The sequence below is a fragment of the Neopelma chrysocephalum genome, unplaced genomic scaffold (genome assembly GCF_003984885.1).
Source record: "Neopelma chrysocephalum unplaced genomic scaffold, ASM398488v2 Primary Assembly neopelma1_274, whole genome shotgun sequence".
Classification (NCBI taxonomy): Eukaryota; Metazoa; Chordata; class Aves; order Passeriformes; family Pipridae; genus Neopelma; species Neopelma chrysocephalum.
In genome coordinates this window covers 669,222-684,854 of record NW_020897936.1, presented here as the reverse complement: position 1 = coordinate 684,854, position 15,633 = coordinate 669,222, and the positions used below count along the sequence as shown (strand labels likewise).

The following is a 15,633-nucleotide window of genomic DNA, read 5'->3' as shown; positions in this document are numbered from 1 at the left end:
TACAGCTAAAGCAGTAAAGCTGAGTGAAAAATCTGATACTGAGAGTTTATTGCAACTGTATGGAAGAGAGAGGGAGTGGGAATTTCCTGTTATTTTATTCCCATTCTGGATGGATTGTTTGCCAGAGAGCAAGGTGGTGTTGAAGTAGTTTATGAGCAGCATCTGCCAATGACCATGTTGAGCATCCAGCTTGAGGGAACAGGCAGCTCTGGAAAGCAGTTTTATGGGCTGATAATCAAACAGTAAATCTGTTGCTTGACACCAAGCAGCCACCCTTCAAGGTATGCATGAACCCACTGCATACACCTCAAAATCTCCTGCCCAGACTGTAAAGCCACACTTCCTGTTTAAACCGGGCTGCAGGTTTTGGGTTTAATAAAGGAATCAGATTCTGTGATGACAGTTGTGCTTATATTCTAATGTGCTCACTTTTAAAAGACGTCAATTTTTTTTAGAAAAGACAATAGTTGCAGTTCAACATTCAACCTTTTGCAAGTCTCATATTCTGACAATACCTTCCCTGTTTATTTTGCATCTCCTGATCTGTCTCCTTCAACCACAGCTGTGTGAAAAGGAAAAAAGAACACCAGTTACCTGCTCCTTTCTAGTTTCATCTTTTTTCAGCCTTTCTCATGTGTTAATTCTTTAAAACTACAAATGTTTGTAAGTACATATACATCTAGGCCTCATTCTCATATAGAAGCAGAAAATAAATAAGAGAAGATTTTCAACACTTATCACTGATTGTCTCTTCATTTTGACTTCCTTAATGTTTTAATCACCAGAGTGAACTTGTAGGGCTGTACACTCAAGCTTTTGAAAAATCAGGCTCCTACCCAACGACTCAAGCTGTTTCTGAAAGCATGTGTTACCACCTTGGCCATATTTTATTCAAAATAGAAATAAATTGTCAGTAATGAGATGTTGCAATGCGATTCCCTTAGCATTCCTTCTGAGATAGACCTGCCAGTTCTCTCTAAGCCTGCAAGGCTTCAGGAATGCCCAGGTCCCATGGAGGGGGTCCATCCTGTGCCAGAAGACAGGCTGTTTGATTAGACTGCAATGGAGGAGCATTGCTGCCACAGCCCCATTTCTCTGAGCATGAACGCCCCGGTGTGCCACCCCCTCAGCTCAGCTCAGCTCAGCTCAGCTCAGCTCAGCTCCAGGGAGCTCCATGTGCCCTGCCTGTGCTCCCCAGCTGGGTGTGACACGGCACAGGCCATGGCCAGGGCTGGGAAGGGATGAAGGAAGCCGGTGGTGGTGGTGGAGGATACGAGTCACGAGCCCGTTATCTGAGTGTGACTCTGGATGTGGAACAGGACCGAAAAGATCTTACAGAGAACACACATATTGCAAAGACAGCTTTGTCAAGGGCATCTTGGTACATATAATGTATACAACTCAAAAATAGAGAGGTGTTCTCAAGCAACTATCTCACCATGTACTCACAGAAATCAACTGGATTCCTTTCTTCAAAAGAAAATAACACTTTCACTACTTTCCTTTTCAAAGTAGTATTGAAAGGAACACCTTTACTACTTTAAAATTTCCTAAAAGGTACATATATACATCATGGCCTCTTTAGCAACTCTGTCTTCCCTTGCATGCTGCAGCTGTGTCTTCACTGTTTGCCTTTACAGAGCAGTCTAGCATTAAACCCAGTTATGCCTCACTGCAGAATGTGGTTTGTACATAGGAATCATGCTGGAAGGGCTGCCCAGCAGCCACCATTTTCTCTCTACATACTTTAAAAGCCTGTTGACATGTAAACCATTCCACTGTGTGATTCTTTAGCGGAGATTCTGAATTCTGCAGGTCATACGTGTCAGGTAAAAATGCAAATGTAATAAAAATGTAAATAAAAATGCAATGCTGCAAAGGCAGACATGTTGTAATAGCAAGATGCCTATTACTTCCCAAAACATAAATTACTAGTGCCTCAGGACATTTCTTCCTGCTCTGCTACAATTCTTCATTTAAGAACATTTAACTCTAGGCAAGGAGAGGAAACCTGCTGGCTTTTTGAGGTGGAGCACCTGCTCCCTGTGTTTGCAGGAAATTGGTTGACCATACTTGGCTTGCCTGAAGCAGAGGGGCTAATGAAATATTCTGTAAAATACAGGATTTTACTGTGGCCAAAGATTTTTCAGAAGCTTTCTGTTATGGGAAAGTTCTGTGAAATACAGTAAGAAATGCACTATTAGTGTGAGATTCTAGAAGATATCACTGCCATGTAAGTCTGCAGGCTAGCTCCCAAAACCTGATATACAGGCTATAATTTTTACTTTGAGAAAGATCACACAAGTTCCCTGCTGTTTTTCCATTTGGACTCTTGGTCAATCTGGTCCTAAATCTGAGAACCATAAAATGATTTGAACCTGACTTCCTCAGCTCCTGCTGAGCCCAGCTCTGGAAGCCGTGAGGGGTCTTGGGCTGGGATTCAGGAACTGCAGAATGAAGAACTGCAAGGTTCATAAACTTGAGTAATCAGGAGGTTCTGTTACAACAGACTGACTGTAAATAAACCCAGAGAAAACAGGAATTGCAACTTCATAAGCTGTGTTGTATCCTGACAGCATTGGGGGATTGAGATGATGCAGCTACTGCTGTTGCAGCTTAACAGTGCCAAATGGGACAGCTTATTATTCCTACCAAAAGACGTGAGGCACAAAGTATTTTGTACTTGATTTTCAGCCAATCGTTTGGAACTTGTTTCTACTTTTTTTTGAAAATAAGTTTTTACAGCTCAATTTTAGGATTTGTGAATAATGGACAAGTAGGAGAAAAGCAAAGTCTTAGGAATAATGCTACATCGTTACACTGCACACAAACAGGTATACATTTAGCATTTTTTGCAGAAGATACATAAGCTCAGCACTGTAAAGCTGTATACCCTGTGCTGTCCCCATGCTCATTGATGCACACTGAAAATCACCTTTTCAGTATAACCCCTTCATTCTACAACTCAAGGCTGTACATGATGTTAGGAGAATAAATTTACCAATCTGCATGAGGCAGCCAGGGCATAATGCCATGGTTTAACACAGGAGAAGGAACTGGATACAGGGAATGCTCACACAGAAAGTAACACAGAAGCTGAAGTGTTAGAGTTGATTATTCACTGACTACTGTTGTGTCACTGGAGTTCTGCACAGATGGGAAAGAGCTCTGTTTCATAATCAGAAGAGTTGGACACAAGCTTGGTCTAGGGACTCAGGACTGTTTGTATATTTTTTTAAAATGAGATATTAAAATACCCAAAGGTGGTTTGATTTCCAAGTGAAATACGGTTGTGCAGTGAAAGTTACTGTTGTTCCTACTGTGTTTGTCCTCGGAACAGCAAGGAATGAACTCAAATGGAAAGTGTGTCAGAACAAATCACTTCTTCATACGGGGAATACACGGACCTTGCAGTGCACCATGAGGATGGTACAGCCTCTTTACAACCACTGGGTTGAGAAGACAGTTTGTGATCACTTGGCCTTCTTTGCAAATGAGAGTGGAGCTCAGTTCTCCCCTGCATTCAAAGAACAAAAACTATCAAGTGTATCAATCACATAACTTCCCTGCCTTTCATCAAAACGTCCAAGAAAGCAATTTGGGTTCCAACACCAGAGAAACGTGGCTTCTACCACGTGAGTTTGAGACTCCTGCAAACAACAGTGCTCATCTCCAGTTTGCAGTGTATATCTATGCAATAGAGAAATGGAACTTGGATGTCTCCAAGGACACACTGTACACAACAGAGCTGGCTTTTGGAAAGAAGCTTTAAGCAAACATTTGCACAGAAGTTCAGCACAGGTGTCATATGCTGTTCCAAATGAATTAGTCTGTAACCCACCCACAAATGCTAACCTTAGCAGCACAAATTCGGGTATCGAGGATAAAATCTCAGAAAGCACAGCTGCTTTTTTAGGAATTCATTACAAAAGCAAAGCACCAGCCAGATAGAAATCTCTCAGACCTTTCCTGTAATTTATTATATTCTTAATGACAAAATGTAAATTTTAGTAATTTTTGCCTTAGTGACAAAAATTAATCTAGCTATTTGTACGTTCAGGAGGAAGCAGTCTATTGCATATAAAAATGGAATTATTTTCCTGTTAACAGTCTGTAAGAACACCAGTCAAGATGAGGACATGAAAAGTGAAGGGTTCTTTACTGAGAGCCTTGATGTTAGACTGAGAGGAGAGAAAGTACTCAAATCCTTATTAACCTATCAAACATAGTGAAAGAGCAGAACTATGATTTTTTTGTGTTATAGAGCCCTAAAACCATGGAATTAACAGCAGCCTATTAAACAATCTCATTTTAAATGACAGGGAAGAGAAGAGGAAGTATCCAGTGAAAAATGAGGGTTTAAAATAGTGTATCATTACAGAGATGACTTTGTCTAGATAAGGTCAGTGATAGTGTTTTTCTCCAGAGGCCACACTGCTCCAAAAAATCACATGCAGAAATGCAGAGAAAACAGGCGAGTTCTACATGAGTTTTCACCTGCAATGTTAGCAAAAAGCTGTGTTTGCCTGGTCCACACTGCTTACTTGAACCATCAGTGCGTTCCAAGTACTGATCTGGGGGAAGAACAGAATGACAAGATGTTCTGTTCTTTTTGGGTGTTTTTTAAAAAGAACACCCCTTTGGGGATTGCCTGAGACTTTGCACAGAAGATGCTGGTGCTGAACAGCTGTACTTTGACAAGCAGCCTTTAAAAGCTGTTTCTCATTAGAGCTTTGTCTCTGCATTGTGGAGTAAGAGCTGCGCAGATTCTCAGTGCAGTGTAAGGTGTCTGACAGTCATGTTCCTGAACACACTCCAGATGTGCACTGCACAGCTGGAGAAGTCTGGGGCAAGGTTCATGGCAGCCTTTCGAAAACTTACCTTGTCACCAATTCTGCAGAGCAGGTAACAGTGGAGATAGTGGGTAAAGGGACAATTCTCCCTCCAGGCAACACATCCCACTACCTGAGCAATGCTGAGATACAGAGCTGCAAGAGCCCTGTTCCCCCTTCAAAGCCTCACCAGCACAAGTAGGAGGGGCAGAATCAGAGTTAGGGTTCATTAAAAGTTATCTTTAACTGTACAAAAACATTTTTATGTGTATTATGAATGCAATGTTTACTATATTTGCAGGGGGTGGGGAGAGGAAGAGGTTTCTTTCCAAAAGAAACACAAAATTCTGTACTTAAAAAAAAAATATGTTTCCTTATAAGGACACTGATAGAGGTTTTTTTAAGACAAGGGGTAGGTAATTAGCTAGAGATGGTCTTACTTCATATCATATAGGTTGAAGTAAAACTGATTCTATAGTTCTAGATAGCAACTATAGTTCACCATAGATTAGTAATCAGTAATTAGAATTACTTTGCCCCATGACCAAATTTTCTATCTTCTCTGTCGCTTGTGAACACCCAAGCCTTTAAATCCATTTCTAATAAGTCTATTTATGCTAATACTACTATGTAGGGCCATCTATAAATTCCAAAGCATTTGCTTTTCTGGTTGCTCATAATTTTGCTCCTACATTTCTATTTACACTAGAATTTGATTCCAAATGTTGCCAGTCTGAGAAAGACTATTTCTAAAATGTTAGTGAGAAGAATTCATATGTTTTTAATGATGAAATGTGGGGCAAATGGAAGGTGTAAATATGGTACATCTGCACAAAGGGGAAAAATGTATTAATGAGAATCCTGGCAGAAAGTAATCCTTTGGGATATCTAAGAAATTCGTTTTTGTTTTGGCCATGTTCTGAGAATTTAAAAGATATAATTATGAATACATCCTGGATTTATTATCCAGTGAGTCCAACCATTCTATGGGCACTGCTTGTAGACATACATGCACCAAATGAAATCTCCATTGACTTACAAGGCTCTCTGTGCTCTATTCAGAGTTTCACATGCATAAGAAAGCTGCACACAATTCACATAAGGCTTGGAAAATAGATCAATTGCCAGAACAATCAAGAACTACCAATGCCCTCCTGTATTAATGCTCATCTGCAGTCCTTCTGCTGGCATTTAAAAGAGACTGCAAATTCAATGAGTCCCTACAGTACATAACAAGAATCAGTCTGTGGTTCTGTGAGGTTTTAGCAGCATCCCTGGTCATATTTGTTATAGCAGGATAAGGCCTAAACTACCAGATTAAGAATACAGGAGAGCCTTGCATGCAACTGTGAGGTTTTGCAAGAATCTGTAAAGTCCCAGTCTAGTATGTAAATTTGTACCAATGTAATTTCATTTATTTACCCCCAAAGGGCAAAATAAACGTTTCTCTGATCTATTAATGAACAGCTCACCACTTCACAAAATTTTGCAGGAAAGATGTCAAGATGGACTGGGCTGTCATGTTCTAATCCTTCTCAGCTGGCTCTAAGTTCCTCCAGTGGGAATACTTCCAGCTATTTAGTTTAAAAAGCTCAATACATCCCTCGGGAAGAGGTGGCATTTCTGTCTCTCTCCTTTACCAGTTTTAGAAGCAGCTGTTGTGGACAGTAAGGACAGAACCAGCGTGTCCATCCTGTTTGGGTGTTTGCTGTCTGGGGGTACCTGAGCTGGTTGCAGCACCAAAGCTGATGGAAAGATGCCACACATGCAGCAGCAACACAATGCTCTCTCATAGGAGTCTTCCAGGTGCCTCTATTCCAAAAACTTATATATCTTATAACTGAATAATAAGAGAGCTGTCTGGTAGAAATAGAGTGTGCAAGAAATCTAAGGATGGATCTATTGGTCCATTGGCTGCAACGTCAGCAGATACCAAGTACAAATATTTTGCCTGTAATTCCTGAGAGCACTACAAAAGTGCTGTAACTGATTACAGAAAATCTTTCCCCTGCACTAGAGGTCATTTCAGGATATGCTTACTTTAATACCATTTGACTTGTGCCAAGTTCCTGGTTAGCAAATGCTTTTTATGTTAGGGCTGCAAAAAAGCTTCTGAGGTCGTTTTTCTACAAGTAACCACAACGGTGGCACTTTGAACTTTTAAAAACCTTTCTTTTATATTAAGTGGAGGCCCTGTAAGATCTGCTGAATCTGCAAGACCTGAAAAGTACAGGATATGTGTGTCTGACTTCAGTGCCTGCACTTAAATAACCCACATTGTCTCGCTATTGTTAAACTGAACACATCAAGATAATGATCTCACTGCCCATGCAAATCTACCTAATAAAAGCCAAGTGGGTAACAAAGGGAAAAAAGTATACCTATAGAAATTCTACAGAAAGGACCCTTCAAAAGTTGTCCAGCATTTGAACAGCAGAGTATTTTTTTGGCTCTGTCAGCACCGACTTCCAGACAGCTGATCCAAGACTGGAAGGGGGCAGGGGAGAAGTTGGAACATGCTTAACTTATAAAACAGAACTAGAAACCACATGTCCAATATAAACAAGTTCCAGGTTTCTGCTCTTGGACGTGCCATAACCATGTTCAGCCAGACAAAAACACAATGGAACAGTTGTATTTTAAATGGTTAAAGGTGCCTTCTTTTCAGATGGAATCAAACTGTGAGTTTGTTTCATAAAGAACTCCAGTTTAGCAGAAGATTTGTTTATGCACAATTTACGTCACATACACTTGCCAGTGTCCTGCAGAGAAAGATGTGCTACTGCAGAAAAATCTTCTACTGATCATTCTGAACACTTTTTTTCCACAGGGCTGGAAATTGCAATCATCCTTTCACTCAAAAGCTTGTTTGCTGGTTTACCTCAAACTATCTGTAAGATTTAGGTCTTGCTACTGAGAAGGAAAGTGCTACTACCAGTGTCTAGGATGAGGAAGACAACTGGAAGGTCACCCACCCCCACTGCTTCCAGGATTAATAAGGTTCATCACACTGGACCCCAGTCCCACCTCTACACCAGAAGAAAAGTGGTTTGAATGGTTTGTGGAGAGAGAATTCTGTACTGAGTTTCCATGAGGTACAGTTATTACAATGATAAGTACTGCTTTACTTTAAATGCTTTTGAGCTACAATACCTAAGTTCTGTACATTGTGATCAAAACTTTTGGTGACTTCTGCATGATTAAAATTTCCATAAAGACTGAGGAGAAAAAGGAGGGAACTGAAATAAAGGGAAGCCTTTCACAGAAAAACCTGTATAACAATCAGGAGAGCCAGTTCTCTCTAGCAGCTAATAGGACTCAAGTGTGTGGTAAATACAGTTGTCAGCCAATTGGATTCACCATGCAACTAATTTAACCCTAACTCTTTTGCACTGAATTAACTGAATCCTGTTATGCAGTCTTAAAGCAGTCATGTAAAAGGAGTGAGTAGGAGTAGTTCAGCTTTTCTTCCTGACTTGAGTTCCTTTTGAAACATGTAAGTTTTAAAATTTACTTACTCTTTTAAAAAATTTATGCCCTGTCCTTATTTCAAATACTTTAACATGAAGAAACTTATAGCATGTATGATATTTGTTGTCTTCCATGAACATAAACTGTTTGATCCAGGCTTAGAATCAGTATTTTTAAATAAGAACTTCAGTCTTGGGAATTGCATGTTAGGGTGGGGACTTGGGCAGGGCTCTAAAGCAAGCTGTTCTATGTTTTCTACTGACTTTTTTAATGTGTTGAAATTTTCTTAGAGGAAGTAAGAAGTTGCAAAGCTCTCTCAGAGGAATCACCAACAATGCTTTACAAATCTGTATTGCTTTTAAAAATACAGGCTTATTAAAGGACACTTAAGATTACCAGTTTTCAGGAAAAAAGCAGGAGCAGGCTGCTGAACTTCTTAACGCTGAGAAAAAGTGCTTATGGCTCAGGCTGGAAAGAACTGTTTCACGAGGCCAGCATTTGAATCTGTCCAGAAGCCACCATTTGGGCCCATCTCAGAGACAAACTTTAGAGAAAAGATTTTGATGCAGTCAGCAAAGTGAGGAGGTGGAGGGCAGTTAGGGAGCACACCAGCCCAGAGGCACCCTGCAGCCTTTGGCTGAGCTGGGTGTACTGCAGTGGGTGAGGTGAGCATGCAGAGCCTGAGAGCCCTTTCTAACTTTTAACACAACAACTTCAAAACCAGGAGGCCCAACGTGCAGAGGGACGAATTAATTTAGTCTGTCCTTTGGCCTGTGGAAGACCAGCACTGGAGAAAGGCCTTTCCAATTTCCGCTGGCATCCTGTTCAGAGGGAGTGCAGCTCCCCAGAAGTCCTGGCACGCAGGGCAGCCCAACTGGCAGCTCAGCAGAGGATGGATTAAAGCCCTAGTACCCACTCATTTCATCCTGCTGTACAAGAGCTATCTGCAGGCACAGGAGGCATTAGATTAGGTTTCTCCTCTGGTAATCTTTTCCTGCAAAGCCTTGGGTCTCCACAAGCACTGTGCACTTGCTGCACGTGAGCCCTTCGGCAGTCAGGGTGTGCCTAAGGCAGGCTGAAGGAAACCTCACGGGTTTTGGCTAACTAGCCATGTTTCTGGTAAATCCAGGTGCTAAAACAGAATATGAACTTTATTTCACTGATACAAGAACTTGCTTGGTTAATTGGTTTCTTCACACACACAGATAGCATCTTCATTCAGAACTTAGAGGAAGCTGTGCTTTACTCTTTGTGTTAACATAATACTAGAACTGAAAGTGAAATCCAAGCCCCTATTCAAAACACATTATCTGTACTTTATATAAAGGCCTCTTTACCAACCTGAGCACAGGCCATATTCTACTCCAGTTTGTCCAGCCCAATTGTTATGCTGTTGTCATACTTGTCACAATGAGGTTTGACAGCTTCATTTCTCAGATTGCTTTCAAATACCGAATACGTTATTAAATTCTCCATTTTCACATATCTCAGCTACAAAATAATCAGAAAAATGCTGCCTAAGGAAACAAGATAAAATAATTGATGCAACAAAAGAGCACATAAGCTAAAAAATAACTTTTTTTCATCTGGGTTCATTAGTGTTGTCCTCAAAAATGTGCTTATAGAGATTTAATGTAAAGAAATGGAAACTTCTTTACAAGGGAATGGAAATTAATCAGTCTGTTCTACCTATTTTAATTCAACCAATATTTCATGAATAAGGGTTAGACTAAAAACAACAAAACCTCCCTAACTGTAAGGCTAAGCAGAGAATACAGAGCTGCCCAAGCTCACTCTGCCAGATAGAGACTGACACAGGTCTTGACCACTTTCTCTTGGATGAGTCCTAACCTGACACCTATGAGCAAGGGTCATATAATTAGGCCTTCTCTTCTTCCCGTGCCCCAACATCCACGTAGAGCCAGTTTAGCAGCAGTACAGAGGAGCCACTGTTAAGCCACAAGGCCCACAAGTTGTTTTGCTGCAAGACTCTCCCATAGTAAGACTCCAGACTGAGACTGGTGCCCATATCTCCATAAGTTTATGCTAATTTGTGCAAACTCATTTAGTTCTGATGACTTCCTGAAAAGCTGTTCCTGTTATGATGTGCTGCTTAGTGAGTGGGATGACTGACTTTAGAAGGATGGAATTAAACAAAGGTTTATTTTGTTTAATCTCTGCATTTGTGATGCCATGCTAATGAAGATGGCTAAAAGCTTGAGAGGTCACAGTGATTTGGAGAGGAGCTGCAATACAGGATTCTTGTGATCCTTGGCCCAAATCCAGTCTGTTTTTCTACACATAAATGCACAGTATAATGCAGTAAGTCGGGGCTCTCTACAACCTCTTCAGAACGTAGTGGCCCTGGAAAATGCTTTATGAGACTGTAGCCTGGGGATTGCTATCAGGCTCTGCACTGTCTCCCTTTTCCCACTGGTGCATCAAGAGACAAAGTGGTTTCCAATGACTCCAGAAAATTTCCAAACCTTTGTGCTGAAAACCTGCTTAGAGGAAGGACAACTTAGTCGTATAAATGGTTTATCTGATTTTCTGAAAGTCCTTTGTGTTCATGAATTTTCTCAGGAGTGGAGAGAATTTTTAAAACCAGTATGGAAATGAAACTCTCTGTATCAGTGGGGTCAGTATAGCTTGGACAAACAGGGTGCTGTATCTGTGCACCACAACACAGCTTCTGAGACTCACAGGAACCTTACTGGACAAGAATTTGGACTTGCCATCTACCACCAAAACTACATATAACCTCCTGGTAAACATTAAAACTTTAAGGGCTATGTGGCTGATGATTATGTTGAACTCCAGGACATCCAGTGAGAAAGTAGGGTGGAAAACATAAATGTGAAAAGAAACGTAGGGGAAGGGGAACTTTGAAAGCTGGTGGAAAGAACAGTAAAGATTTTGGTGACAAATGTTTTCTGCCTGGTGCAAGGCTTTGCAATTTAATAAAAATGAAGGATTCATAAGGCTGAGACAGCTTAGCCACTGGAGTGCCAAAGAAGTGCACCAGAAACCATGGATTGCCCAGCAGTTTGTGCTAATCAAGTACTTAATTCTAAAACTTTTTTGTTCTCTGAGTAGAGGATAAAAGGCAGATGCTGCTTCCTTGGCTTTTCCACGTTGTTTCTTTTGCTTTAAATAAGATAATTAGCATCCTCTGCACTATGGTTTTTGCTTTAGATAACTGAGCACTGAAATCTAGCTATAACTATCAGAAGGATTTCATGCAGGGCACCAAACAGCTGGAAAACGCTACCAGCTCTCAGTCCCTATCAACGTGGGCTGGATTTGACCCAGGAGTATTTGGAAAGCTCTGTATCTCTTTGCCACACCACAAGCTCAAGGATCTATCCTTCCTCCAAGCATGAAGAGCAAAGCCCTTAGTTTCTGAGCACAGCAGCAGACAAGGACAAGGAAGATTCTAAAGCAGGTCATAAACTGCTCTGTTCAAGTGCCTCTTGCATGATCATCATCTCTAGCCTGCAGTACTGTTCTCAGCCTTCAGTTCACCCCTAAATACCAGCTCACCTGGTCATACAGCAATGGAAGAAGCTGCACTCCACAGCAGAGGTTTTTGACTGTTTCTTAGTAAACAGGTTTGGCAGTTCTTTGGGTTGGTGTTTAAAGCACCTTCCCTGTGTCCCTGGTGTCCTCTCAGCACTGCAGGGTGAGGTGGACACCCATCCCCTTACCCATCTGACACACGGGTAGACTGAAGCCTTACTGGGCTAGTTCAGGATTACTGGAAAGCACAGGAGACCCAAACTCCTCGTTCTAACTCAGTAAAACCCATTATGTGTTTCGCAAAAGCAAACATTTGCTAGTCCTGGAAGTCATCACTTGTTCTATTAGCTTTTAAGTCTTAGTGTCTTACCAACTTTTTTCAAGCCTGTCACAATTTCTTTTAAAGATAGAAAAAATCTGAACACCTTAGAAAACATTCTGGAAGGGGAGTAAGAGGCATTTAAGCCTGTTTAAAACTCAATCCAAACAGAGACAGACCTGTTGCCAATGAGGAGGGAAACTTGGCAGCTTTGCTTAAAGCTTCCCACACAGACACTGGAGACGAAAGAAAACAAAGAAGCTGTAGTCCCCGAGGGTCTTGCCACTCCCTGGGCAAAAACAGTCCCTTCCCTGCTTTTCCTTTAGCTCTCAGACACACGCACATGCTCTCTTCTCTGTGCCATTAGCTACAGCAATAGCCAATTGAGCCCTACAGACCTGGAAAATATACAGGAAATTAAGAGTTAAAAAAAAAACGGGAAAAAGAAAAAAATCAGAGAACTTGGAGGCGAGCCAGCGTCCCCGAATGACTCCGCTGCGCCGGCACTCCCCGCCGGCTCTGCCCTCCCTCCTCTCCCCATGCCCAGCCCTCCGCTTTATCAGGGACACGAGTTCCCTTCTTGGGCTCTGCTTGCTTTGGGAGCCCCGAAACATCGCTAAATTTATCTTTCGCTTTCAGGACAATGGCAAATGCCAGCAATAAGAATGCAAAAGAACTGAAAATTAACGGAGACAATTCCCTGCAAGCCAAGTGGAAGCACCTTTTCTGTGTAGCTCCCAAGGCGGCAAAAAGCAGTTACACAGTGCAAAGCAGGACAGGCTGCCTGGGGTGCCAGGAACATGCTGTTCCTTTGGCTGTGTGCCACGGGGAAGTGTCCATCCATACGCTCAAACTTGATGGGGCTTTCTTCTCTCCCCCAGAGAGCAAAACATGCCCTCAAATTAGAATGGCTCTTGCTTTATCTCAGGAAGGCACCAGGAAAATCCGAAGGGACACTGAAGGTCTGGCCAGGTGGGTGAGGTTGACACCTCTGAGCTAAAACTGTTCAGGAGTTGCTAAGTCATGTTTAGTTCTGGGGATCTCTTTCTTACTGCTCCTTCCAAGAGAACTGACCGTACGTCCCAGTGAACTAACGTGCCGTCTGGAATCAGGCAGTGGAACAGCTGGCACAAGCTGCTCTGGTCGCTGTGGTGCCTCGGCAGATGTGCTGTGGTTGTGCCTTCAAGCAGAGACCAGTCTCCTCAATTTTTTGGTGTCCCCGTCTGACTGAAGCCATCCTGTTCCCCAGCACCAGGCATGAGGTGTGGCCAGTCCTGGGGCCTCTTTCAAGATGGCTCTCCTAATACTTTCAGGACAACTTTCACAGCGCTTGCAAGACTTCCACTTTTTCTATGGGTGTGTCTCATAAATTACAATAGCAACAAAAAAGTGGTCAGATAAGTCTTCAGCAAGAAGTAAACACTGAGCACTGATGAGTACAAGTTAATGGTTGCATTCCAATGTTTTTTGGTTTTAAATTGGTTTTACCCAGCTGTCAAAAGCCTCTTAGAGACTGCCCCTATCCCCCTCTCTCCTCATTTATGGTGTTCAGCCTCTCCATCTGCCTTTCTGCTTTCTCTAGCTTTCACAAAGTGTCTGCTAAAGAAAGAAACAGACACACAGCCATTTAGGTGCCTCTAGAACATTTAATTTTAAAATATCAAGAATACTAAAGCTTGCATGGGAAGTGATAAGCATGGTATAGTGATGGGAGAATGGGGTAGGAAAAACAGGAAGGTAAGAAGTATTGGAAAGGGAAGTACAAGACACACAGAACAAGAAGGCTAGCAGCTAAAAATTACAGCTTGGTACAATCCACACAGATGACCCACATGCCATTCCCTGTGACATTAATAAAACAGGGCAACATTAGCTTTGAATCTATGCCCAGTAAGGGTTTATTCCCAGAGGTTTGGGGGGGGTTTTTTGCCATTTGGCTTTCCCGAGCTTGAGTTCCGAGAGGTGAAACCATAACAGTGGCCAAATACAAGTTTGTTTGGTTTTGGTTTTCATTTTAATTACCAAGCTGTAACAAATAAATCTCTGGCTGGATCGTAACTAACCTGTGTGGGTCCTTAGATGAGCTTTAAGATGGGAGGATTTGCCATAAACTTTTTCACACCCCACATAGTGGCATTTGTGCTTTTTCTGGGGTGATCCAGGGTCAGTCCAGCTTCTTATGCGTTTGTTCTTTTGTCTGGGGCTTGGCTCAGTGACTGCAGCCAGGCTGGTAGGTGTGGCTGCTCGCTCTCCTCCATGCTTACCAGCCGAAGACACACTTTCTTCCCCAAACTCCTTAGGAGCAATGGAAATGTGTATTTGTTCTGTTCTATCAAGGGTCTCCGTGTTTTCCATCCTCAGCGCAGGTGAGTTTGGGACATGCTGGTTCAGGTCTGCTAAAATGCTGGCTACCACCAGTAACGAGGGTCCATTGTCCTTCCCGGCTTCTCTCGCTTCCCGCTTATCTTCTCCATTGGATGGAGGAAATATTGCTTCACCAGGTTGGGGATCAGGCTCCCCTCTGGGACTGTGGATAACAGCACGACTTGACATGGAAACAAGGCACTCTGCCGCAAAATGGTCCACATATGCTGCTGTTGCCATTTTTCATAAGTTTAGAAAGAAATCCAAACAGACGGGGACCAAAAAAAAAAACAAACCCAAAACCAACACCACCACAACACCGCTGTCTCCCTTTTTTTTTTTTAGAATATCACGCAAGCAGCCTTTCCCCCGTGCCGTTCCGCGGTGTCCCCGCAGGAGCAGCGCGATGCTGAGGGCGGCCCGGCCGCGTCCCCTCGCGCGGTGACAGCGGCGCCTCACGGCCCGTTACCGGGGGGCGGGGCCTGGGCGCCACCGCCCGTGACGTCACCGCACTCGGCCCTGCCCCCGACCGCAGGTGGGCGGTGCGCGCGGGAACGCGAGGAGGCGCCCGATTGGCCGGCGGGGGCGCGCGCCCGGCGCCCTCCGCCCCGGCCCCCTCCGCCCGGACCGCAGCGCGCAGCGCCCCGCGCGGGCGCCTCCGCCGGCCCGTCCGCCTCCGACGGATGGGCACGGTTCGTTAAAATTGCTCTGAAAAATACCTGCCCGTTTCTGTTGTTAGGAGCCTCAAAAATATCCCAGAGGCGGAGGAGCTAACTAAACTTTTATTCGAATAAAAGGGAGAGCTCACTGGCCAGTCCCCAGTGAGGTCTCTCAATTTAATGAAGGTCACAGCCTCTTTTATCCCCTTGTCCGATATGTCCGTCCCCGTTTCCTCGCTGGCTGAGGTATCATGGGTTACAGCCTTCTCGATGCCTACCATGTGTCCCCCATTCCACGGTCCCCTTGTTTCTGGGCAAACTGCGCCTTTCTATAACTCAAAACTGAACCACCAGTAACCTGTCACTTCCCACCACCAAATGCAACCACGCTGCAAACTTTGCAAGAACATCTGTTTATTCCTAATAACACCCACATCAGAGCTGTGCTGCCAGGGACAGTTGACAGGCA

The 15,633-nt window shown here is 43.2% G+C and overlaps 1 protein-coding gene across 1 annotated transcript in view; it reads right to left on the bottom strand.

The window, feature by feature from the left end:
* Positions 1-14,988, bottom strand: part of KLF13 (Kruppel like factor 13) — a 33,434-nt gene extending 18,446 nt beyond the window's left edge. The window contains exon 1 of the mRNA XM_027704425.1: positions 14,205-14,988. Within this exon, the coding sequence (XP_027560226.1) occupies positions 14,205-14,745 (541 nt within the window). The 5' untranslated portion in view covers positions 14,746-14,988. The remainder of the gene's footprint in view (positions 1-14,204) is intronic.
* Positions 14,989-15,633: the final 645 nt, after the last annotated feature.